This window comes from Panthera onca, chromosome B1 (assembly GCF_046562875.1).
Source record: "Panthera onca isolate mPanOnc1 chromosome B1, mPanOnc1 haplotype 2, whole genome shotgun sequence".
Classification (NCBI taxonomy): Eukaryota; Metazoa; Chordata; class Mammalia; order Carnivora; family Felidae; genus Panthera; species Panthera onca.
In genome coordinates, this window is record NC_138342.1 from 170165281 (window position 1) to 170192496 (window position 27216).

At 43.6% G+C, this 27216-nt stretch overlaps 1 protein-coding gene and 1 long non-coding RNA gene across 6 annotated transcripts in view; one reads left to right on the forward strand and one right to left on the reverse strand.

Moving 5' to 3' along the window:
- ENTPD4 (ectonucleoside triphosphate diphosphohydrolase 4) overlaps positions 1-11761 on the reverse strand; it is a 36795-nt gene extending 25034 nt beyond the window's left edge. For 2 of the 5 annotated variants that reach the window (XM_060653258.3, XM_060653257.3), the window contains exons 1-4: positions 11593-11759; positions 3735-3833; positions 2078-2275; positions 1357-1562 (exon numbers count right to left, since the gene is read on the reverse strand). In XM_060653258.3, coding sequence (XP_060509241.3) covers positions 1357-1562; positions 2078-2275; positions 3735-3742 — 412 coding nt within the window. In that variant the 5' untranslated portion in view covers positions 3743-3833; positions 11593-11759. Of the gene's footprint in view, positions 1-1356; positions 1563-2077; positions 2276-3734; positions 3834-8481; positions 8604-11592 lie in introns of all 5 variants that reach the window. The other 3 variants (XM_060653255.3, XM_060653256.3, XM_060653253.3) reach the window with 3 other exon arrangements.
- A 60-nt stretch (positions 11762-11821) lies between these two features.
- LOC132691692 (uncharacterized) lies at positions 11822-27013 on the forward strand. Its single transcript, XR_009615949.3, has 2 exons — positions 11822-11961; positions 26685-27013. It is a non-coding gene; the product is annotated as an uncharacterized LOC132691692 (long non-coding RNA).
- Positions 27014-27216: the final 203 nt, after the last annotated feature.

Consider the following 27216-nt stretch of genomic DNA (forward strand, 5'->3'; position numbering starts at 1 on the left):
CTCTATCCTGAAACATGCATGAGGTAGAGATTTTGCATTTTCTGAGCAATATGCTGGTGCCCAGCTGCCCAAACATCAAAGAACAATCAACTTGAAGACTGACTGAAGAAGGAAGTGGGGCCTAAATTATTCAACGAAGAAAGGGAAGGATTCAGAGGGCCAACAGTCTATGTGACTAGGAACTATGTGAGAGGACAGGTATTTTATCATATTAATACTAAGCCCCCTTTTCATTTACATATTTGAAATAGGAGGTAATAACCTATGATAATTTTTTTTAATCAGCATTCTCTAATATTTTACAAGATAAATTCCTTGGATTGTTTGGATTTTATATCTTACTATGTAATACACTAGTAAGATGAAATAAAGTGTTGAATCTCTATTAAGATCTGTGGTCCACTGTTTTAAATCAGTGATTATCAACTATCAAGACATAAAATGCCGATTTCAAGGCACTCCAATGGACACCCTCCATTCCTAAAACTTCTGACAGAACAGCGCTGCCCATAGAAATGGTGTACATACATAAAAAGGTCGAGAACTACTGATTTAAATTCTTTAATGGAGACAGCAAATCCCAATTTTTGCATAACACACTGACTTAGAAACTGTGGTATCATTAAAAATTAGACATAATAACACCAGCTCATCAGTAATAAGTCACTCTAGTTAAATAATCCAGTTAGAAATATACTGGGGCACTTTTTAAAAATGGTGGGGGGGGCGCCTGGGTGGCTCAGTTGGTTGAATGTCTGAATTCAGCTCAGGTCATGATCTCACAGTTCGTGAGTTCGAGCCCCATGTCGGGCTCTGTGCTGACAGCTCAGAGCCTGGAGCCTTCTTCGGATTCTGCGTGTCCCTCTCTCTCTGCCTCTCCCCTGCTCATGTTCTGTCTCTCTCTCTCTGTCAAAAATAAGTAAACATTAAAAAAAATAAAATAAAAATGGGGGAAAAAAGAAATATACACCAATGTATTAGGGTACAGATATCCATGAGTTATCTGAAATTACTCTGTCATTAGGGATAGAGTCCAATGGTTACCAAATAGGCAAAACACATCCCTCCATAATTAATGTCAACTAGCAAACATCTCAGGAGACACATGAGTAAGGCACCGTGGTAAACGCCGCAGGAGACCAAAAGAAAGACATGGTTTGGGGTATTTTATTAAAGAGTTAAGTCACCTCGTGCAGGATGGGCAGAAAATGGGAAAGAAAGGGAACCAGTCAGGTCCTGGGGTGAGTTCTGAATTAGAGCGATGACTCTGGGGAAAGGAAGGGAAGGACATGAAAAACCTCACAGAGAAGAAAGGACAGAAGCAGGTTACCAGTCAGATATCTATCTTTTACATACCGGGTTTTATTTTCATAACCACTGGCTTTCGGTTTTTATCCCTCATTTGGCGGATATCCAGCAGATCATGAGGATTGCCGTTATGCCTCGGCCAGCAATAGACAAATATCCGAGACCCACTGCTACCACAGTCCACCACGACACCGTAGTTCACGTTCGGGTTATTGGTGTCTGTGGCCTCAATGTCAGTAACTCGTGCCAAGTACCTTGTTTACAAAAATGAACGCACATTCTTAGTGAGGCAGAGATGATCATCCTAAACCTTAACCAAGCAAATGCAACACATAAATGTCGAGGCAGCAGATTCTAAGCTGATCCACAATACCATTTTTACAACTGCCAAACGATTGAAGACTCAAAACAAAACAAGTGACAGCGATAAAGATTATCTGAATCAGATACACAGTCATTATTCCTTGTAAGAAGTTCAAACAAGCACTGAGAAGCAAAACTATTCCCAAACCATGGACATTAACTGAAAAATCAGCTTAAAAGATATCACAGGAAAAGCTTATGTTTAAATCCTCTTATGATGTGGGTTTGGTAGTTAATGATTAAACCATTTCAAACAGTTTTATTTTTCACGCCATGCTGTATTCAGTACAGATTCTGTTTCCTACAGCCACATGCTTCTTAAATTCCAACCTAATCCCAAAAGTCTCGAAGCTGTAAAATGGACGTATGGCACCCCATCTGGAGAAGAATTGGTTTTTTCTCTTACCTTTGAAACTTCTTGTCTCTGGATAGCCGCCCATACTTATTTCGGATTATGACAACAGAAAAGTATAAAAGTGAAGCAGCAGCAGCCAGAACACTAATAACAATAATCTGGCGTAAATTGGTATTCAGAATTCGAGGACACCCCACCGGAGAGATGCTAAAATGCCAGGAAGCAGGAAAAAGACAGGAGATGCCGATCCTAAAATTCCAAAAAACAGATTTTAAAGCAATCTGCTCCAAAGTGGCTTCTCCTCACCTAAACTGATGCCAAAGGAAGGAGGCCTCTGGCTTCAGCCACCTCTATTTCCTTGCTGGTAGTAAGCCAGTATACTGGTCTGTATGCCAGTATCTTCCATACTGCTACTTTGCTATGTAACTCATTACTATAAAATTACACGAATGAGAATTACATCCTGATGGTGTTTTTCCCCCTTGACATTATGTAGATTATTATTTCTATTCTGCTTTGTTCCAAAAAAAGAACTAGAAACAATTTACAAGAATATGTTCAACACGATAAACATACAAATGTATAACAAAGTCAGGTTTAAGGATGATGAAACCAAAAAACAATCTAGTACAAAGAAATACATGTAATAAGACAGGCCTGCAAAGGTAGCTCAGCATCATAGTGGCCAAAACCTTGCCCATTAAATTAGAAACATACAAATAGCTCAGGAGGAGTAAGCTTTTCTTAACACCGAATTCCAAGGCAAATTTCTCCCTGATGATTGCGTGAGAAAATGGGACAAAAATATCATCTTTAATGACATGCTCATAACAAAGTAAATAAATGAGTTTTGTATGTCCTGTGTTTTTAGAAATATTTCTGAGACATTTTTGCAAAACAAAACAAAACAAAAAACCCTACTTTTCTTCTTAGTTTAAGTCAGGAATGAGAGATTATTATTGGAGTTAAAATAAACTTGCTACCTCGGGGTGCCAGGGTGGCTCAGTTGGTTAAGCAGCCAACTTCAGCTCAGGTCATGATCTCACAGTTCGTGGGTTCGAGCCCCACATTGGGCTCTGTCCTGACAGCTCAGAGCCTGGAGCCTGCTTCAGATTCTGTGTCTCCCTCTCTCTCGGCCCCCCCTCCCCCCCGCCCAACTCCTGCTCTGTCTTTTGCTCTCTCTCAAAATTAAATGAACATTAAAAAAAATTTAAAAAAACCTTGCAACCTTTAGAATAAATGTTACTGTTCTGTGGTTAATTTCTACACTCTTCCCTTTAAAGAGTGCTTCTTGGACTAAAATATCTCACAGAAGTGGGGATAGCCTGCTAACCCAATGGAGTTTTCCACTTACAGTTTCTAATCTCCCTATGAGTCCCTGGGCCACTCCATGGAGTTTGTCGTCCCTGCCCACGCCTCAAGGCTTACAGTTACCCTGTGCTTAATGCACTCCTCACAGATTCCAACACGCATGCCCTTTACAGTAAGCTACATTAACCCCTAGAAAATCCACCTGGCAAGACCACTTTCTTCCTGTGACAAGCACCCCAACAAGGCCTGGAAGGACAAAGGTGTTAAAACACAAGTGTAGCGTAACTTTGAACACTTTGCACTTGGAATTTAGATTTTTTTTTTCCTCTCGAGACCTGTCTCTGTGGCACCAAAATCTCGGGTTTTAGAGTGTCAATGATTAGACACCATCACTTACCTCCCCATGCTGATGGGTCAGAGACCAGGCAATGTTCTAGGAGTCAGTCCTCACACACCACTACAGAAACGATGGGGTCCTCCTGGAGTTAGAGCATTCCTGTTCCAGAAAGCGAGAAAAATCACAAAGACGGCACAATCCAAGAAGACATGAATGTTGTTTTACCAAGTACGTGTTTGAATCCAACCACACGCGATCTGGTACGTGATCCTTGCACTGAAGCCATTAGAAGAGCTCACTGAGAGCAATACACTTCTTAGTCAATTTCATGCTGTCAGAGATACAAGCCTAAATCAAAAGAGATGGTAATATGACCCATCTCCCCCCACCCCAGCAGCCCTCAGTTTGTTCTATTTAAGAGTCTCTTATGGTTTGCCTCCCTCTCTGTTTTTATCTTATTTTTCCTTCCTTTCTCCTATTTTCATCTGTTGAGTTTCTCATATTCCACATATGAGTGAAATCATATGAAATCTGTCTTTCTCTGACTGACAGAGAGATGAATCACTGGGTTCTACTCCTGAAGCCAAGACTACACTATATGTTAGCTAACTTGAATTTAAATTTTAAAAAAAATCGAAAAAGAGATGGTAAAAATCTAGCACTAGTTCGTCGCTCTCTACCTAAAAGCCAATCAGTGACCCAAAATACCAGGTCGCCAAACAGGTACTGAATTAAGGAAGATTAGGGGTGGGGGTTGGAGGTAGGCGATAGGCAAAATGATTAAACTGAACGGGAATCTGAAATACCCATTCACCTGATAAATGACTGTTAGATCCCTCTTATGCACAAAGTACCATGCAAGGTACTATGTTCCTTGTCTCTGGGCCTCTGAACGTGCTACCCCCTCTGCTTAGAAATCATCCGTGCAACTCACTTTCTCACTTTTTACTCAATGTCACCTTCTCAAGGAGGCCTTCCCTGGCCACCCAAACCATCATTGCAAGCTGTCCCCTCCACCCATCTCTTTCCTTTGACTTAGTTTTTCTCCTTAGCGTTTACTTATTTATTAGTTATACGGAACTTATTATGTGCTGGGCCCTGCTTATTTACAAATATCAAGTTACTCTTCTTAATGACCCACAGATAGCCACTATTTGTATACCATTTTACAGCTGAGGCAGAGGGGCTAAGTAACTTGCCTAAGGTCACACTGCCAACAAAAGATGATCATATGCAAAACGGCTGAGGTTCCAGCAGGAGAACCCATGCTCTTATCCTCATCCCCCAACGTACTGTGTGACTGCATTTTTCTCGTGCTCAGGTGTCGAGCTCCACAGGGGGCCAGATTTCTGTCTGCTTGGTTGACTGCTGCGTTCCCAACATCACAGACCCTAGGAAAGTGTCTGGCAAAAAGTCAAGTTTCTGAGTTCTGGAGGCCAAAGAGGTTGAGAATTGACACACTAGAGTGATCTTTCCAAAACAACCAGGAATCTTGACACCTTCCCACCTCCCGACTTTTCTCTCCCACTCAGGAAGAAGTCCTAACTCCTTAGGATGGTAAAGGAGGGCTCTCATGATCCAGCCCCGTGCTGTTCAACACAGTAGCCATTGCCATGTGTGGCTGAAGTAATTAGAATGAAACGTACAGCTTCTCAGTTGCACTGGCCACATTTCAAGCGCTCAACAGCCACACGGAGCTTCTGCATTAGACTGCACTGATCTCGTCCCTGTCTTTCTAGTCTTATCCCGACAGGCTAGACAGATACGTACCCTATGCTTTAGCCATGCTAAACACAAACAGCGGGTCACTGAAATGCCCATTCCTCTTTTTAGAATGCTTCTCTCAACAGGTTCATCTGCTGGTATTCCTAAATACTGCTTGCTACACGAGTCGGGCGTGAGTTCCCTGTGAAAGCTTCCCTAGTCCTCCTCCTATCTCCAGAGCATTTGCTCCTGACAGTAGTGAGCTACAGTATTACACTTGTGGTTGACTTTCTCATTACACGGCAGGCCTCTCATTGGCAGGGACAGACTCTTATTCTTCTGTTTCCCCAGTGACCAGTGCCTGTCACACAAGTGATGAGCAAGCACTGTCTGCTTCATGGCTGGCTGGGATGGGAGATATGAAGATGAATCAGATATGGACCCAGCCCTGAAAGGATTTATAACACAGTTATAGAGGGGTTATAACGCAGAGGGGTTACTGCGTGCATGCACGTGCGTGCGCGTGCACACACATACACACACACACACACACACCCACACACAAAGGTATTATAGGGTGATAAGTAGTAATAATGCCTACTTGACAAAGGGGGAGAATCACTTTAACTAGTTCAGGTTTCAATATGGCATCCATATTGTACCATGTACCCCAAGTTTGAGACAAACAATATTTGACTTAACAGTTTACACAAAAAAGAAAAAATATATCAATTACTGACATGTTTAAATGAATTTTGATGCGTTTTTATAAAGTAGCTGCCTTTTAGCATTTGAATATAGTAAGATAACTGCATCACAACATTTAAGAGAATTCCAATGGTTCAAAAGTTTAAAGTTTATCTATTTTGAGAGAGAGAGAGAGAGCAAGTGAGCAGGGGAGGGGCACAGAGAGAAGGAGGGAGAGGATCCCAAGCAGGATCCCTGCTGCCAGTGTGGAGCCTAACATGGGGCTCGAACTCATGAACCATGAGATCATGAACTGAGCAGAAACCAAGAGCTGGAGGCTCAACCAACTGAGCCACCCAGGCACTCCATCAAAAATTTAAATGTTAAACATATGCATTAAAATGTTAAGATGGAAATGTACCCAATCTCAGAATGTGTAAGGCTTTTCTACAATTGACATCAATGTCTTAAACCATAAATGTAAGAAAATACATCATATGAGTTTAAGACTTATGAGTGCTTAAAAAAAATCCCTTCCCAAATAGACAAAGCTTGGGAAAATTACTTGTGACATACATGAAAAAGGTAAATACCCCTTATATATAAAAGGTTCTTCTAAATAAGAGAAATAATGCATTAGAAAAAGAAGGATAATTGGAAATTAACCAAATAAGAAATACAAATGGCTAATATAATGTAACTTCGTTAGTATTTAGAGAAACATAAATAAAAACAAGACTTCACAATTATCGGATTAGTGGAGACTAAAGTCTGACAATACTTTGCTAACAAAGGAGAACACTGCTGGGGAGAATCTAGGTCTAACCTTCTGGGGGCATATGGGTAACACATATGAAAATTTTAAACAGACTTACCCTCTGCTCTATCACACTTACAGAAATTCAACCTTAGGAAATTATAGGGTAAATTGACTAAAATATGTGTAAAGAAGTTCGTGATAGTATTGGGTGCAACAGCAAAACACTGCTACTAATGTGCATTGCAGTGGGTGGGTTACATTACACATGGTCCATTTAGGCAGTGGAACATGATGAGACTATTATAAAAGTGATGATGCAGATCTGTATTTATTGACATGGAAAGATCCCCATGATATATTAAGGGAAAAAAACCGCATCACGCATGCCCAGGAAGACGGGGATAGAACAGAAACCAAAATGTTAACAGTGGTTGGTTATTGCTAAGTAGTGAGATAATAGATCATCTATTTCTAGCCTATTCTTCCCTAGGCTTGCCTTTATTTCTTAAAGGGCATATATTAATTGTACCATCAGAGAAGACAACGGAACTATTTCTACCAAGCTACCTTCCACTGATCTCTCTAGTTTTCAGCATCAAATCCTCTTTTGTACATTATCAAGAAAGCCTACCTTAAAAACCGTGACATAGGAATTCCAATCTGGACATTTTTTAAAATCGATAATTATGTGATAGCTGAACTAAGAACAAAAGAAAAGAATATTCTAGTTAATAGCTTAAAGTCAAGGTCCTAGGGGGAAGAAAGAGCTTTAATGATTCAATGATGAGAACTAGGAGGGCATACAAAGGGCACAGAGAAATAACAAACCTGGCTCCAGATTTCGAGGAGTTTGCACACTGGTTACAGAGAAAATTCTAATACCCAGAAAATAATCAACAGAGTAACAGAAGGCAATGTTAAATTATCCCGACTCTTCCTGTAATAGTTCAGAGAAGAGCACACTGGAGGCTAGGGAACCAGAAAAGATACCTGGAGGTGAGAGGTATACTTTCGATGGGAGATGAGAAAAGAACACATTTCAAAGCAGAAGGTGCACTGTTTAGAATGATCATAGCACATCTGGGGCGCCTGGATGGCTCAGTTGGTTAAGCATCCAATTTTGGCTCAGGTCATGATCTCACTGCTTGTGAGTTCGAGCCCCGCTCTGGGCTCTGTGCTGACAGCTCAGAGAGTGGAGCCTGCTTCAGATTCTGTCTCCCTCTCTCTCTCTCTGTTCCTCCCCCACTTGCACTCTCTCTCTCTCTCTCAAAAAATAAACATTAAAAAAAAAATTAGAATGATTACAGCAAACTTAGTAAACGTTATTTAATCTGATGTTCGCCTTGGAACTTTGTCTTGAGATATGTGAGGATTTTGACAAAAAGGATAAACAGATATTTTTGTAACTGACAAAACTGTGCTTAAAGACAGAAGAAAATAGAACAGCTTATAAACTGCTGAAGTAATTACTTTTATTTAGGACAAAAGTATGGCCAAATATTACCCAGCAGTCAGCAATATGGTAATTTGATCTCAAAATGTAAACTCCAATTGTATTTGTAGCTAAGAATCTTGGCACCTGAGTTTAGCAAGGCAAACTCTAATATTATGTAAAACTGCCGCGTTTTTAAAAGGCCCAAATTGTGTTAGACCTACCACCAGAGAGATCCATTAACTCATGATTTCAGTTAGTGGGGCCCTCCTTAGTTGAACATTCTTTAGTGGAGTGAAGCTCATGGGGTCATGGTTCAATGTCTGTCAGTTTCTCACTGTCAGTCCTAAGGAAAACAGTGAAAACAATATTAATCAATTGCAAAGTGAAATGGCTCCCTGGTGAAAAATGCAGCATGCAACGAAACAGACATTAGAAAATTCTCAAATCACAGGCAAACAAAATCATAGGCAAATGAGACTCTGGAAGAGCTAGGCCTGTAAGAAAAGGTAAGAAGACATGATGGAAAGAACATATGAATATCACGGGATTACAAGAGGACCTTGAATAATCAAAGGGGCCCACAAACACTTATGCAGAACTTGTAGGAAACAACGGTCTTGGGAGAGTGAGCAGCCAAAGTGAAGCACTCTGTGCCTCACTCATTTGTGGGGAAAAAGACAGCAAAATGACTTAATTCATTTTTTTTTTTTTGTTTTAAGAATGCATAGTTGCATTTATGATCTACATTTTATTCAACATCTATTTTAAAAAATTTTTCTTTTTAAAAAATTTTTTCAATGTTTGTTTATTTTTGAGAGAGAGGGAGAGAGAGAGAGCGTGAGTAGGGGAGGGGCAGAGAGAAGGAGACACAGAATCTGAAGCAGGTCCCAGGCTCTAAGCTGTCAGCACAGAGCCCAATGCTGGGCTCGAATCCACAAAGTGTGAGATCATGACCTGAGCTGAAGTTGGATGCTTAACCAACTGAGCCACCCAGGGACCCCAAACTATTTGTTTTTAATGTTTATCGATTTATTTTGAGAGAGAGAGAGAGAGAGAGAGAGAGAGAGAGAGAGAGAAGTCGGGGGGAGGAGGAGGTGCAGAGAGAGGAGAGAGAATCCCAAGCACGCTCCTCGATGACAGCAGCTGACCGGGTGGAACTCGCACCCAGGAACCATGAGATCGTGACCTGAGCCAAAACCAAGAGTCAGATGCTTAACTGAGCCACCCAGGTGCCCCTGGTCCCTATTTTAAATGACTTTTTTTCTAGTCACACTCTTCCGGCATTACCTCTGCAGTTTCTGAAATCTGCAACTCTGATTTTCCTCAAGTTCCAATTCCACATCCTGAGCTTACTGCCACCCTGCTACTGCAACTCACTCAGTCCAAGGCTGGGGTCACGACCTCTTGGCAAAAACCAATACCACCTTCCAAATTCTCCAGGCCTAAGAGGGGGATCACCGTGACTGGAGCTACCTGGTTCTTAACTCTGAAGCCTGCTTATCTGTGGGTCTACCTATTACACGATTTATTGGGGCCTGTCAATTCTTTTTCAAACATCACATTTAGTCCACACATCTAAAATGACCACAGCAGACATTACTACCACAAGACAGATTCTAGGCAGGTCCCCTACCTTCGGCTTTACTATGAACACCGCACTTCAGAAACACCTCTGTGCAAAATGCTACATTCAAAATATGATCAGCTCAAGAAACTTCTGGAGCCTACGGGTCAACACCAACTTGCTTGGGTGGCATCTGAAACCGTAACATCCATCGACTAGGCCTTCTTATTTTATCAACTTGTTCTCTCCTCGGCCCCAGAGAACATCTCTCTGTTCTAGAAAGGTGGGTCTCTTATTGCCCCCACACACTCTTCTCATTCTTGCCTCTGACCTTTACTAATATCCCTTCTTCTAGTATGTCCTGCTTTCAATACTACACTTCTTTCAAAGCACAAGTCAATATGGTTCTTTGCCAAGATCTAACCTGTTTTACTTTCTCACGTTTTCCCACACTCTGAAATCTTTTTATTCAAGCGTAGGCTGTTTTATTTTTATTTATTTTTTAGTAGGCTTCACACCCAACAGAGGGCTTGAACTCAGGACCCCAAGATCAAGAGTCACAAGCTCTACCGAATGAGCTAGCCAGGCACCCAAGTGTAGTTTATTTTAAGTAAACATGTTGAACAAATATGTACAGAATATACATCCTTAGATCCACTTTTATTCTTGTTTCTTCTCTGTAGACTATAGGCACAAGGGTTGAGATCAGGCATTGACACTGGATGTGGAAGAATGTAGGCCATGGATTCAATATGTAACAAACACAAGTGATTAGTCAATGTTAACATAAACACAGAGAAAAATAATTAAACCACTAATACAAATTAGTACTACATTCTGTAATTCTGCTACTGTGTCAAACTGAAAAAACCTGGTACAAAGACAAAATAACATCAAATACAACATAACACAAAAAACAGGATTCTTTGAAGGCCTCCCCAAGGTTGGAAAATGTTCATTACACAAAGAAGGGCACAGTAAACGCTGCAATGTAAAATTAAACCAGGGATTTGAGTCTCTAATTTAGAATTCTTCAGTAACTTCTAGTTTATCTTCTAGCACGGAAGTTCCCGAACTGTAACGCATCTCTTCTCTTTCCCAATAGTGATAAATGTTCTCTGAGAGCACCGCTGTTCACCTAACTGGGGTCTGGGTTTCCCTGTGAGTTCTGGGACATATTCTAGAGAATGAGAACTGTCCCTTTAAAAGGCGTCCACGCATTACTCAAGTTTGAGAAACACTGCTCTCACTATCACTTTATTGCCCGATTAGTTCCATTTTTCCAAGGAGCAATCTAAAGCATAAAAGTAAAAACAGAGCAAGGCAAAACCGAGGCTGAAAAGTACCAATGTTAGGAAAGGCGACAAGCAAGAACCAGTCGTGCAGCATCCCCTCTCCCTGGCCACGTCCCCCGCCAGTGGGGGCCAGATCCGCCCACACTACGTGTGCGAGAGGGAAAATCCAGCGTGGTCACCGGAGCCGGCGCGACAGCACGGCTGCCAGCTTTCTCTTGCCAGGGGCTGGGGGAGAGCACCTGCCGCCCGGGGTCACGGGGGCTGACGGCCGGGGCGCCCGGATGTGGCCGCGCGGCCAAGGCGGCGGGGGCGGCGCGGACGTGAAGACCGCCAGCAGGCGCGGGGAGGACTCCCGGGGCACAAGGGCTCGTCCGCGGCCCTCGCCGCTCCGCCGCGTCCCACGCTCCAACCGTCCCAGCCCCGCCGGCCGCTTCCTCGCCCTCCCCTCGTCCGCGCCGGGAAGGCCGCCTCACCTGCTCGCAGCGCCCGACTTGGCGGCCGGGGCTCCTGGCAGCGGGAAGCTGCAAGCGGAACGCATCACGGCCACCGCAGCGCGGCGGCAGCGGCAGCCACACGGACCCGGCTTCCTGGAGGATCCGTTCCTTTCCGGGAGCCGCACCGCCACCCGGCTCTAGCCCGTGCGCGTCACCGCCCGCTCCCGGGGCGCGCACGCCGTGGGGGCGGAGGGGAGAGAAGCGCGGCGCGGGGGGTGGGGCTGCGCCAGGGGCGGGGCCTGTGCCCCGATGATTGGCGTGGAGTGCAGCGCTCTTCCCAGGGTAATGACCGTCGGGCAGCTCGCCTCTGAGAGTGCGGAAGGTGACAGCGGTGTCACAGAAGTAAAGGTAAGTCTGGCTTGGCTACCGCCTGTCGGTCGTAGCCAGTCTGGTAGTCAGCAAGCTGCAATGTGCTTGTGATAACCAGGTGATCTTTCCTTGGTGCCCCAAGGAGTATGGAAAATAACGCTTGAAAATCTGACAAAGTCTAGGCATTTTCGCTCAACTCTTGATATGTTTACAATTCTTTCAGTAGCTATACCTGTTTTTATTTTTAAGTTTTTATATAAATTCCAGTTGGTTAACATACAGTGTAATATTAGTTTCTGGTGTACCATTTAGTGCTACAACTATTAAAATCCCAGGAGAGAAGACAGGACCTAACCTCTTTGACATAAGCCATAGCAACTTCTTACTAGATATGTCTCCTGTGGCAAGGGAAATAAAAGCAAAAGTAAACTTTTGGCACTTTATCAAAATAAAAATTTCTGCACAGCTAAGGACATAATAAACAAAACCAAAAGGCAACCTATGGAATGGGAGAAGATATTTGAAAATGCATATCTGATAAAGGGTTAGTATCCAAAATCTATCAAGAACTTATAAAATTTGATACCCCCCAAATGAATAATCCAATTAAAATGGGCATAAGACATGAATAGACATTTTTCTTTTCTTTTTTAAATTTTTTAATGTTTATTTTTGGGAGAGAGAGAGACAGAGAGAGACAGAGAGAATGAGGAGGGGAGGAGCAGAGAGAGAGGGAAACACAGACTCAGAAGCAGGCTCCAGGCTCTGAGCTGTCAGCACAGAGCCCGATGTGGGGTTTGAACTCCCATACCGTGAGATCATGACCTGAGCCGAAGTCGGACGCTTAACCGACTGAGTCACCCAGGTGCTCCAGACATTTTTCTAAAGAAGACATCCAGATGGCCAACAGACACATGAAAAGATGCTCAACATCACTCACCATCAGGGGAATACAAATCAAAACCACCGTGAGAGACCACCTCACCACTGTCAGAATGGCTAAAATCAACAACACAAGAAACAACAGGTGTTGGTGAGGATGTGGAGGAAAAGGAACCCTTGTGCACTGTTGGTGGGAATGTAAACTGTGCAGCCACTCTGGAAAACAGGGTGGATGTTCCTCAAAAAGTTAAAAATAGAACCACCCTGATCCAACAATTGCACTACTAGGTATTTGCCCAAAGAATACAAAATTCTAATTCAAAGGGATACATGCACCCCAGTGTTTTTAACACTGCTATAGCAGCATTATCTACACTAGCCAAACTCTGGAAACAGCCCAAGTGTCTGTTGACTGATAAATGGATAAGGAGGATGTGGTGTATATACAATGGAATATTACTCGGCCACAAAAGAAGAATGAAATCTTGCCACTTGCAACAGAGTGGATGAGCTAGAGAGTATGATGCTAAGTGAAGTAAGTTGCTATCCCTGTTTTACAGATGGGGAAATTAAGGCTCAAACTCATCCAGTGATTCTCTCAAGGTCCAGGATTTCATCCTTGCCAAAAGTTAGGTGGTAGAGCCTGTTCTCGGGAGACGGATCTCACCCATACACAATGGTTCTGAGAAGAAATAGTAGGGTAAACACCAGTTCCTGAGATTGACCCATGACCTTGCACTTAGCTCAAGGCCACTCTCTCTAGCTTGACAAAAACTACCTTGAAGTCACAGACCTGGAAGTCATTGAGAATCACAGCTTCTGTTCCCCTTTTCCTCTTTTTTTTTTTTTTTTTTTTTTTTTTTTAAACAGGTGAATACACTGCTATCCAAGGATAGGAAGTGACCAGCCAGCCTAGACACTTTAAAATGTTTTTTTAAAATGAGAGCCCTGGAAAAATCTACACTATTCCCCTTTCAAGTAAAACAAACTTGGAAAGAACTAGTAGTTACATATTTCAAGCAGAATCCTTCTTGGTCTAGCACCAGCCTGGATCATCTCTTTGGGGTAATGTTTCATCCCTGGATTCTGATACTGTTCATGAAAGAAAGCTAGCAGTGACCAGGGAGCCTTGTGCTTTAGAAGTAAATGCTGTCTTTTTTACTACTGCTCCACATGAGAATCATAAATCCATAGAATGTTCCAGCCCAAGAGACTGTAGACACTCTTTCAAACTACCTCCTTCTGCTGCTGAGGAACCTGGACCCAGAGAGGTTGAGTGACTCACCCAAGATCTGGACCCAAAGGGGGAAGCTGTACCGATGGTTCTGATCCCTACTTCAGTGCCCTTTTATGGCAATCTACTTTTTTATGGCGATCTGTTTCTATTTTAAAAATGACCAGCTTGGCTAGCTTACACATTAAAAACTTCTGTAACATGTACTTAAGGTTGCTTTTAGAAGCTTAAGTAGTTGGCCACTGACATGCTGTGATTTTATGGCCATTCTCCCTCAAAACTATGTGCCCTTCAAAGCCCTCACCATCAGAGATATTGGTCTGGATTATGGTAGTCTCCCTTATAGCCCCCACTAAAATGCCAGACTAGTATTACTACACCATTAGCATTTCTTGATAATTTATATGTGATAATTATCTGATAAAAGCTAGGAAAGACAAGTATAAAGAAGGTATGAAAACATGGAGCATGGTGTATTCATTTCCTAGAACTGCCCTAACAAATTACCCCACACCGGGTGCTTCAAATGACAGAAATTTATGGGGTGCCCGGGTGGCTCAGTCAGTTAAGCGTCCGGCTCTTGACTTCAGCTCAGGTCATGTTCTCACAGTTTGTGGGTTTGAGCCCCATGTCGGGCTCTGAACAGGAGGTGTGGGGCCTGCTTGGGATTCTCTTTCTCTCCCTCTCTCTCTGCCCCTCCTCTGGCCGTGTGTGGGCACGTGTGCTCTCTCGTGCACTCTCTCTCAAATAAATAAACTTTAAAAAAATGACAGAAATTTATTTTCTCGCAGTTCTAGAGGCTAAAGTTCTGAAATCAAGGTGTTGGGAGAGCCATGCTGTCTCCAAAGACTCTAGGGGAGGATCTTTCCTTGCCTCTTTTTAGCTTCTGGTACTTGCCAGCAATCTTTGGCATTTCTCAATTAGTAGATGCATCACTCAGATTTCTGTCTCTGTCATCACATGGTGTTCTCCCATGTGTCTGTGTCCAAATATCCCTCTGCTTTAAAGGACACCAGTCATAATGGATCTAGGGCCCAACGTAACCCAATATGATGTCTTCTTAACATAATTATATCTGTAGAGACTCTATTTCTGAAGAAGGTCACATTCACAGATTCTGGGTGGACGTGAACTTTTGGGGGACACTGTTTAGCCAGTACATGAGAGGACCATCCCAGTCTAGGTTGTCAAGGAAGGCCTCTCCAAGGAAGTGGCGTCTGAGGTCACACCTGCAAGATGAATTGGTATTAACGAGAAGAAGGGTGAAATCTGGGTCTACATGAAGAGGTCGTACAGTGGAACCAGCAAAGAGGCTCTCAAGGAGGAAGGAACACGACTGTCGGGGTGATCCATCAATTTAGTCTCACTTATTAACAAAAGAAACAAAAAACTAAGCTAATTGGAGATAACACTGAGTACTTTATTCTAGGCACGGTTCTAGTTCATTAGAAAACACTTGAAATAGAATGATACTGAAACTACATCAAAATTCATGGAATGCAGCTAAAGTAGCACCCTCTGAGAAATTTATTCCTTGAAATGCTTATTTTAGTAATGAAAAAACATTTGACATCCATTATCTAAGGCTCCATCTTAAGAAGTTAGGGTAAGAAGGGGCACCTGGGTGGTTCGGTTGGTCAAGGGTCCGACTTTGGCTCAGATCATGATATCACAGCGTGTGATTTTGAGCCCCGCATTGAGCTCACTGCTGTCAGCGCAGAGCCAGCTTCTGATCTGTCCCCCTCTCTCTGTGCCCCTTCCCCACTTGTGCTCTCTGTCTCTCAAAAACAAATCTTAAAAAAGAAAAGGAGGGCAAGAAAAGCAAATTTTATCAACCTTTTAAGAAAGGAATTATACCAGGGTGCCTCGGCGGCTCAGTCAGTTGAGTGTCTGACTCTTGATCTCAGCTCATGTCTTAATCTCAGGGTCGTGAATTCAGGTCCCACATTGGGCTTTGCACTGGGCCTGAAGTCTACTTAAAAGAAAAAAGAAAGAAAGAAAAAGCAATTATACCAATCTTACATAAAGTCAGAGAATTAGAGGAGGAGGGTCAAAATGATCTTGATGCCAAGAAATAAAAAGGAAAGAAAGTTACACATCAATGTCCTTTATGAACACAGATGCAAACACTCTAACAGATCATTGGCAAATTAAATCCAGTAATATCTGGAAAGAGTCAGATAGTTTAACCAAGTGGAATTTCTTCAAGAAATGAAAGGTTGGTTCAACATTTTAAAATCAATCAATGCAATCCACTACATAAACAGTGTAAAGGAGACAGTGCATTTGATTCACATGATCTTAATCAATGTAGAAAAAATATTTAACAACATTGAACACTCATTCATGATTTAAACCAAAAAGCTCTCATCATCTGTAAAGGGAATGATCTTTCCTCAGTTTGATAGGGTATCTATAAGAGAACTATAGCTAACATGGCCATGAAAACAAAGTATCTCATTACCTGCTTGGTATTTTAAAAGTATTAAGTGAAAGTTTGAAAAAGAGGGTGACATCTGGACTGCAGAAACCATCTTGCAACCATGAGGCAACAGTAATGTGGATAAGAAGGCCATACTAAATATGATGAAACAGATAGGAAGAGTTTCTTGGGATTGTCATGGCATCCTGAAACCACTGAACTAACACCAGCCACAGGATCTACCTCCTGATTTCCTGTAAGGAGAGGAAACTAAAGCCCCTATTTGTTTAAATTCGTTCGGGCTGGATACCCCATTACCTGCTGTTAGGTCTTTAAAAAGATTTGTGGACTGGTTGATTGAAAACTAGGAGGGCCCTCAAGAGGTCCTATCTCCCAGCTGCCTTACTTTGTCAGTTTAAAGTCTATTTACATTTTACAGATGAGACAGCTAGGCTCCCTGAGGCAAAGCGGCTCCCACAAGCTCCTAAGACTGGGAGACAAGAGACTTGAATGTGAAGAATACCAAACTGGGAGGTAGGCACTTGAGCCCTAGTCGCTGCTATGCTGCCAATTGACTGTGTAAGCTCAGAAAAGTTAGTTTACTTCATTGGTCCTCACCATCTGTACGTTTTTTTAAAAAGGTAGATGGGAGGTGTCTAAGGTCCTTTTCAGGTCCCAAATCCATAATTTCTAAGAGGCAAAAGAGAAGACTAGAAACAAGGTCCTCCTCCTCTTCCTCCTCCTTATAGAGTCGAACATGAAAGAGCCCTTTCCTTTTCTCATTGAACTCTGGATTGCTTTCCAATTGTGCTTATGGGAACCCTGATGAATGGCTCAGTATTTAACCATCAGTCTTTAAAACCCAAACAGGATTTCTCTTAAATTATCTTCTTGAAAAAATCCTCTCATATGGCAATTGCTTGACGTCCTGCTGGCTTTGCTCTCTAGATGTGTTAACCAAACTGGCTAAACTGTCCCTCCCAGCACTGTGGATGTTCAGAGCAGGTACCTGTGAGGTGCTGTGGATGTCACAGAAACACAGGAATCAAGTGGCCCTTGGACATGGTGGGTCCTATTGTTCTCCCCTGGTGCTGTTTGCCTCCCTAAGTCGTTCATGCACAGACTGGTTGTTGAGCAACTTGGCTAATAATCCTATATACTTGTACAGAATTTGTCTTCAAGGAGATCATAACACTTGACAGACATGACCTCATTTATAAGCCCAGCATTCCTAAGGCAGGGAATGGGCCAAGAGAATTCTTATTTTATGGTATTCTTTTATGGAGAGGAAGCGCTTGAGATCCAGAAAGAGCCAGTGACTTGTTTAAAGCAGTATCAGAATTCAGAGTTTGCTTCGACTTTTTCTCATCACAGCAGCATGATCAACTGTACCCGAAAGGGATCATGTGAGATATGGGTCATCACACAGACATACACACACTCATGCACACACACAAGCACACACACACGTAGGGAGTGGACATGGTTGCTGCTCAGGACCCATTCTTCTGTTTTTGGTAACAGTGTCTCAGATTTCTAAAAGAATATACCTGTCTCACACTCAGTCCATTGAGGTCAGAACATGACCCTGGCCTAGTTCAGCAGAGTAATTTCGTTCCCTGACTACTGTGATTGGCGCATGAATCATTCTATTCTGATCAATATAAGCCACATTCTTCAATATCAACTTCATCTGCAGAAAGGATGATATTCTGGTTTCCATACAGATTTTGTTCCATTTCGCAAACCTTTCAGCCTTGGGCAGGGAGCAATGGGTTATTTATCAGGCCCCTTGAATCTTGCCACTTCTGTGTTCCTCCCTCACTTGAGCTAACATACCATTATCCCAAGCATCCTTCATTCAGTCTTTATCACCTCAAGGTTAGAGTTGAAATTCGTAGTGGATCAGCTCTGGGAATCAACAGGTGATTAGATGTTATTGGTAGGTTGGCCTCATGCCCCAAGGTCACGACTGAGGCCCCTCCAGGGTTTTAAGCCCCAAGTCCTAACACTTCACATATCCCCTGGTTCTCACATGCGTAACTGCTTGCTTGTTCCCAGAGCGTTCTTTATTTTCATGCCTCTGTGTCTTTACACACATTTCCTATGACCGGAATGATTTTCTCTTTCTTGACTGCCTAGGGAAAAAAAAATCTATTCATCCTTCAGTTTGCCCCTCTGAAGCTGTGTTATTGTCAAGTTGTTCCTGACCTCCAGGCAAGAAAATCTCTCTCCTTTATCCGTCAGCACCATCACTTGCTATAACTGCTGTTGGTTCTTGCTACTAGCTTATTCCTCTGAGTATTCTTAGACTGGAGCATGTATGAGTTCAATTCAACAGGTACATTTTGGGTGGTCGGGCTGTGCTCCTCCCATGCCCTGCAGAACTAAGGCTCTGGCTACCTTGCCTTCCACACCAGAAATAGATTTCACCCATCTTCTGCTGCAATGATTCTACTTTGCCTGGTCTCCAAATTCATCCCCATTTCAAATGCATGCTGTATTTTTTAGAGTAGCTGTAATGTCAGGTAATGTTGACTTGAACGGAATTGGATGTTTCATCTTGTTCAAGTCAGGCTAATAGTTCCATCTGTCAGAATCTTTGGAATTCATATTTTATTAACCAACTTTCTCATTACCCTTCTTAGCTTGAATCATATCTCTTTGCATACATGTCTTAGTTCCCATATCCTCTCCTGCTAGACTGTAATCCCTTTGGAGTTGGGTATCATGTCTTTTTTTTTTTTTTTAACGTTTATTTATTTATTTTGAGATAGAGAGAGAGACAGAGCATGAACAGGGGAGGAGCAGAGAGAGAGGGAGACACAGAATCGGAAGCAGGCTCCAGGCTCTGAGCCATCAGCCCAGAGCCCCACGCGGGGCTCAAACTCACGGACCGCGAGATCGCGAGATCGTGACCTGAGCTGAAGTTGGACGCTCAACCGACTGAGCCACCCAGGCGCCCCTGGGTATCGTGTCTTCTAATTCATACCTTCCAGAGTGTTTAGGACAGTGCTAGATATGTAGGAGGTGCTCCAAACATGTTTGCTAAGTGACTAGTGAATGAATGAAAGAAGGGATGATATTACTTTCCTTACAGACAGAGCTCGGCGAGATAAGTCACTTCTCCGCTCACCACCCTTCAAAGTCACTGAAGTGAGGGGACAGAAAAGGGAGAGAAAGCAGTGGGTGATCCAGAGATAAGCTTTATCTTTCTACACTATATTCTGAATGTACCTGCCTTGTGGTGCCTAACAGGAAATTCTTTAGAGTTTTTGTAGTTGGATGGAGAATTTTCCACTTCAATGATGCAGGTCAAACTCTATTTTTACATCATCTCGTTTCAGTGGGAAGTGGGGACGAAGAGTCAGTTGTGTATTCTCAGTACAGCATCTTTCTCTGTGATGCCTTCTCTGCCTTCTGTGTGAAATTGCAAGCTGTCGCCCTTCGACAGCACACTCTATGCCCATCCATGCTTTTCTCTTTCTCTGTAGCTCATATCACTGTCTGAAATACCATATATTTTCTTCTTTTGTTAGTTTCCTGTTTGTCTCCCCATATCAGTCAGGCAGCAGAAATCATATGGGTTTTTTTTTTCATGTTTATTTATGTTGTGTGTGAGAGAGAGAGAGACAGAGCATGTGCATGCGCACACATGAGTAGGGGAGGGGCAGAAGGAGAGAAAGAGACTCTCAAGCAGGCTCCTTGCTGTCAACACAGGGCCTGATATGGGGCTTGATCCCACAAACCGTGAGATCACGACCTGAGCTGAAATCTAGAGTCAGACGATTCACCAGCTGAGCCACCCAGGCATACCAGAAACCACATATGTTATTTCAACAGGAACACTTCAATATAAAGAATTGTTACCTAGTAGGACATGCTTAACTACCAAAAGAAGTTTAAAAAAAGAGAGAGAGAGATTTCCATAAAGTGGTCCAGAAGAAGAAAATGCAGCCAAAAGCATCTACTACCTCTAGGCTTGGTGGGAGGAGTGGACAGGAAGGAACTGAGGACTCGGGGAATGTCTTCCCCCCCCCCCCCCCCCACACACACCCTACTGTCCCCATCCTAAGGCTGAGGTTTGGAATTCTCCCAGGAGTGTGGCTACCTAGGACTGGCTGCGTAATATGCAGACTTAATGCAAACTGAAAATGCCAGGCTCTTTGTTCACTCTGTGAACAAACTCTATTCACTCTGGATATATAATCTTACACATCTTGGAATATATGCACGTGCTCCTACTGCCAGTCCTACAAATGTTTGTGTCCATTCTAGAAGGGAGAAAACAGAAGGAATAGCCTCCTGGAAAAAGTGGCATGAGATAGGGTTGAGGACACAAAGGGAACAATTACCGTGGAGAGGAAAGACTTCTTTTTAAAAATTACCGCCGGTAAAATACACACGACATAAAATTGGCCATCTTAACCCCTTTTCAGTAGGGTTAAATATCTTTGCATTGTTGTGTAACCGATCTCCAGGACATTTTTGTCTTGCAAAACTGAAGCTCTGTACCCCTTCAAAAACAACCCCCTAGTCCCACCTCCCCTCAGCCCTGGAAACCACCATTCTACGTTCTGTTTCTGTGAATTTAACTACACTAGATGCCTCATAGAAGTGGAATCGTACCGTATTTTTCTTTTGTGATTGGTTTATTTCACTTAGCATAATGTCCTCCAAGTTCAGCCTTGTTGTGGCATGTGTCAGAATTTCCTTCGTTGCTTAAGGCTGAATAACATCCCTTGTGGATATATACACAGTTAGTTTCTCCGTTCATCCATTGACAGGACATTTGAGTTGCTTCCACATTTTAGCTATTGTGAATAACGCTTCAGTGAACATGAGGGTACAGATATCTCTTTGAGACTGCTTTCATTCCTTTTGGATGTAGTCTCAGAAGCCGGATTGCCAGATCATATGGTAAGTCTATCTTTCATTTTGTGAGGAACCTCCGTACTGTTTTCCATAAGGGCTGCACCAATTTGCATTCCCACCAACAGCGCACAAGCGTCCCGGTTTCTCCACATCCTCACCAACACTTGTTATTTGCTGTCTGTTTCTTTTCCTTTGAGAGTAGCCATCTTGATGGGTATGAGGTGGTATCTCCCTGTGGTTTTAAAGGCTCCTTTTGAAACAGAGGGGAGGAGGGGAAGGTGAGTGAGAGGCAGAGCTATTTTGAAGTGATTAAGAAAGACACTCCTAGCCAATCTCCATTTTGTCAGCTGCCTTGATGGCAGAGTCATAAGCCCAGAGAGGAAGGTATGGAGCGGGGAGGGACTGGAGGGGACTGGCAGAGGTTCAAACAGGAGCCAGCAGGGAAGTAACAAGTGAATCAATCAGGGGTGATTACAAAACAACTGAGCAGTGGTGAGGCTCCATCTGAGGTCAGGAGGCTTGAATACCTGATGAACCTGATCCTGGTGTCTCCAGCAGCCAAGGAGTCAGGAAGGAGCAAAAAAGACTCGTGGGGTTATCTAGATTGGTGCCTGGAAATCTTTTCCTGTTTGTGACGTCGCCCTGCCTGCCACGAGCAGCTGGGGTGGAAATGATTATCGGAGTTGGGAGAATCGAGAGGGTGTTGCAGGTGCCCATGGGAACCACTCCTTCTCATCTTGTGATTAGGGATCTAGGAAAAAAATACCCTGGGTGAAGTGCCTTCCAAGGAAAACCAGGGTTCCTTATATAGGGCACTGGGAAATCTTTGTTTAAGGAGATCAGCAATACAGGAAAGTGCGGCAGGATGCAGGCTCCCCAGAACAGGAGTTCTCAAAGGATGACAGCAGAAGTGAGGGCATCCGGCTCATCTGGAATCCTGGTATTCACTGCCCCAACCCATACCCACTGCATCAGAAACTCTGGGGATGAGGCCCATGAATGGCTATTTTATAACAAGCCCTCTTCAGGTGACTTCGATGCAGGCTCAAGTTTGCATGCTGTACCCCAAGGAACAGTATAAAGGGCCAGCAGACGACTAACATGAAGCAGAGAAGGACTAGAACAGAAGTGTATTTGAAATGAGATCCTGACAGAAGGAAACAGGGGTCGGGGATGTCAGCTGGACAGCAATTGCGGCCCAGAGAGACACAAAACACAGGAGGTTGGGCAACTGGTCGGAGGTAGGACAGTGGGGAGGGCAGGGAAGGCTGTCTTATTTTCTAGATTTGGAAGAAGGGGTCGAATTAAACAGACAGAGAGTTCCAGTTGCGGTGGTGAGGCATGGGTGTGTCTCCTCAAGACTGGTCCAAGCCCCAGAACATCGATTAGTTATGCGACCTTGGGCAAGTTATTTGTTTAAACTCCTATTTTCTCAAAGGTAACATGGAGATCATATTACCACCTATCTGGGTTGCTATGAGGAGTTAATGAAATAATCCAAGGGAAGCACTAAGCACAGTGCCTGGCTGTAGGATGAGTTGATAAAACTCTGCCGTGAATTTTATTTAAAAGCAACTTGGGGCTTGACAGGGGAAGGTAAGTCAGAAGATGAGATCTCTATAAATACCTTTCCTAACCACACCCTACCTTACACATCCATGTTGTGCAATTAATGTTCATTGCTGACAAGTCTCTTTCCCTTTTGTCGTGAGCTCTGTAGTCGTTCAGTCACCTAAATGCTCTTCATATCTGTACCGTCATGACAGTGACTTCGGATTATAAGCTAATGGTCAGGGCTGTGCCTACTTAGGGTCCATCTCCCTTGCCCTAGAGCCTGGCAGAGGTCCCACAGCCACAGCCTTAGAAAGCACTTTATTTATTTTTATTTATGTATTTTGAGGGGGAGGTGGAGAGAGAGAATGGGAGTGGAGGGAGGGGCAGAGAAAGAGAGAAGGAGAGAGAGAATTGCAAGTAGGTTCCGAGCTGTCAGCAAAGAGCCTGCTGTGGGGCTTGATCTCATGAACCGTGAGATCATGGCCTGAGCCAAAATCAGGAGTTGGACACTTCACTGACTGAGCCACCCAGGCATCCCTAGAAGGCGGTTTGAAAATGAACGGAGCACCTGGGTGGCTCCGTTGGTTAGGCGTCTGACTTGGACCCAGGTCATGATCTTGCAGTTGGTGTGTTCAAGCCCCGCATGGGGCTCCATGCTGATAATTCAGAGCCTGGATCCTGCTTCAGATTCTGTGTCTCCTCCTCTCTCTCTGCCCCTCTCCCACTCACAACCTGTCTCTCTCTCAAAAATAAATAAACGTTAAAAAAATTTTTTTAAAGAAATTAAAAAGCCCTGACCTTCCTTGTTCACCCTGGGAAACTGAGGTAGGCCCAGTGCATTTGGCTTGCCAGATACAGACATTGGTAATGCAGCATCTGCTTTTACAGTTAACCTCTCGGCTGCCGGGGAGACAGGTAGAGGCAGGTGCTGCTGTCCCTCAGGGCCTCCTGGTGCGGCGTAAGTTTCCCAAGTACACAGAACAGACAGGCTCAAATGTAGCCTCCCAGAGCTGACCCCATTGGGAAGCACCTGTGTGTTCATCTGGATTCCTGCTCCCCCTGGTAGGAAGGAGCCTGGCCTCCTGTCCTGCCAGCTTGCTGTTTCTTGTATTTTTTAAAGGGTTGTGTTCAGACTCCACTTCCTCAGCAAGGTGCTCTGCATTGGGACTTAGGTCCAGTGGTTTACGTTTCTTCCTGTCCTGTCCTTTAATCGAATGATTATGACTGAAAGATCATTTGAGAATTTAAGTAGAATATTTACCATGCCCTAACATAACACCTTGCTTCATTTTCTGGCACATCTCCTTCCCCGTGTATCGATCATTTTACACATTTGCAATCATGGCATATCTGAGTCGATAAGGGCCACGAGTATTATCTCATTTGGCCCCACTTAATTGTTCGGCTCTTGGTAGAATCCCTGATATATAGCATGTGGTCAATAAGGGATTATTGAACGACTACTATTTTATATTATGCTGCTTCCATTTAAGGTCATAAGAACATTCCCCTGTTTCTATAGCATGACTAATTGCAACCTTTCATGGTTCCCCAATAGCGCCAAACAGCAATTTATTAAAGGTTTCCTTACGTTGGGATTCTGACTGTTTGCTTTGTTGTTGTTGCTTTTACTGTTATAGATAATCTTGTCATAAAATTTTTATGCACATTTTATTTAGCTTTTTTGGAATCTGTTTCAAATACAAAAAATTCCCAAGAATGGAATTACTGTGTAAAGGAGGTTTGGACAGCTTTATGATTTAATAAAGATTTCTTAAGGAGCCGATAGTTCCTGGTGGGGACAGTCCTTTTATGCCTGCGCTCTGCTACATATTCACATGTCTATTTCTCGAGGATGTCCAAGTCAATGATGAGGGCCATAGACGCCATCCCCAAGAGCCCCCTAATTCAGAACTCTTTGAAGAGTCTGAAAACTTTTATTGGAAGCTTACTACATGGGGCTAAGCAGAGCTTTTGGTTTCTGAATAACAAAATAGATTATTAACAGAAATGATGCCTTTCCCTCAGGTCCTAAAATAAAATCCAAAAACCATGGCCCCCATCAGAGCAAAGTCTCTGAGACTAGCATAGCTTCAGGCAGTTCTGCCTTTGATGCTGAATGAGACTCTGAGATCTCAAATCCCAAGGAGACCTGTGTTAGCTTGTATGGCTCCTCTAACAAGTTGCCACAATTTAGCGGCTAACGACAATGCAAATTATCTGACAGGTCTGCAGAAGTCTGACACGCTCTTGCTGGGCTAAAAGCAAGACATCCACAGGGCTGCATTCCTTTCTAGATCCTTCCAGAGAAGGATCCGTGTCCTTGTCTGTTCCAGGTTCTAGAGGCTGCCCACAATCTCTGGTTCATACGTGGCCCTCTTTCTCTGTGTTCAAAGCCTGCAATATCAAATCTTTCAGACTCATCTGCAGTTCTCTCTCTCTCTCTCTCTCTCTCTCTCTCTGACCACATCCTGGAAAGGTTTTCTGCTTTTAAAGGGCTAATGTGATTAGATTGGGTCCACCTAGATAATCCAAGATCCAAGATAATCTCCCCATCTCAAGGTCCTTAACCTTAATCGCATATGCAAAGTCTCTTTGGCCATGCAAAGTAATGTATTCATAGGCCCTGGGGATGAAGATGTGAACATTTTTGGAGGGAGGGATTATTTTGCCAACCAGAAGACCTAAAATGGAAATATGTTTTTTATTTAAAATATATGCATTCACAGGAACATATAATATGATTCATTTATATAATGAATGACTAAATTGGGTGAATCAGGTACGAAAGTCAGTATGAGAGTAGAGAACGCTACGTCACCCAGTTGTATTCAGAGAAAATCCTCCAGGATGTCATGTAGATTCTTCAGCACCTCTTATACCAAGGCCAAGCCCACATATCTGGACCATTGAAACTGCCAGTCTCCCCTCCTGTCCGGGCCCAGGCTCTGCACAACTGTCTGCCTTGTGGAAGGTGGGGCCAGAGCTGAAATGTGGCATTATCAGGCAAAGTGAGGGGACAGGAGAGCAGGAGGGAGGCCCTGAAGGTAGCCTGGTACCTCACTAGAGAGCTGCTGTTTGCTAGGTTCTGTTTATGGGCGTTCCTTTTGCAAGAACAGCATTTTCTTCCTTGGTGGTCTTTGTCCCTTGGCCTTCTCGTGCTGCTGTTTTTTTGTTTTTTTTTTTTCCCACCTGGATCTTGTGGCATTCGTATTTCTTTCTGGAAAGCCTGGAAGGTGAAGGAATGGGCTGACAGAGGCCACTGAGTTCAGAGATATGGATCTGATGACAACATAGGCATTGATTTCTTTATAAGATTGATTTCTTTGGGGATGCTACGATGGGCTCTGAGCCTGGGATTCAGGACTCACCCTTTACAGCGGACTGAGTCTTAGGTCCTTGCCTATCCTGAAAGCATGTTGGAAGCAGAACTTTTCTCCAGCCTTGCAACGAGGCTTTGGACTCACCACTAGATGGCACCTGTGCCGTGGCTCTCTCCCGCAGCGCGGCAAGGCGGCCAGAAACTTGTCCCGGGCTGTGGGACTGACCCCCTCACAGGGCTGGACGGGGTCGCTCCTCAGCCACTCCTGTACCTGGTTTTGCTGACTTCCATTTGGGTATCCACCAGGACTAAACTAGGACCAAACAAGGCTGTTTTTGCTTCATTCTCTGCATCTGATCATAGGTTAAAAAAAAAAAAATGATCCTTTTGTTCCTGGGGCTCCTGAAAGAAAATGTGAAAAACCTATGAAAACAGATTTGTTTTGTGATTGTATTTTGCTTACTTGTTCATAGGCAACACGGGGCCGGACAGACTTGGGTTTGAGCTTTGGCTCTCATCTTCTGGACAGTCCTTTCTGCGCCTCAGTTTTCTTCTAAAAACGAATCATCCTTGCCTGATGGCATTGTCAAAGAGGAAGACATAAAAATGATGCAACGTGTCCAGCCCCATGCCTGGCGCTTGGGAGGTGATCTTCTGTCTCACTTCTTCCCCAGACGGAGCAGGAGCTCTGACCCACTCACCTGTGTACCCTCTCAGCTACCATGGTGCCTGGCATGCGGGTAGTCCTCTGCATGGATTTTGAGCGAATGAACAAACTAGCTCACGCATAGAGCTTACTCAACTTAATTTCTTTTTTTAATTTTTAATGTTTATTTATTTTTGAGAGAGATGGAGACAGAGCGTGAGCGGGGAAGGGGCAGAGAGAGAGAGGGAGCTCAGAGCCTGGAGCCTGCTTCGGATTCTATGTGTGTGTCTCTCTCTGCCCCTGCCCCACTCACACTCTGTCCCTCTCTCTCTCAAAAATAAATAAACATTAAAAATTTT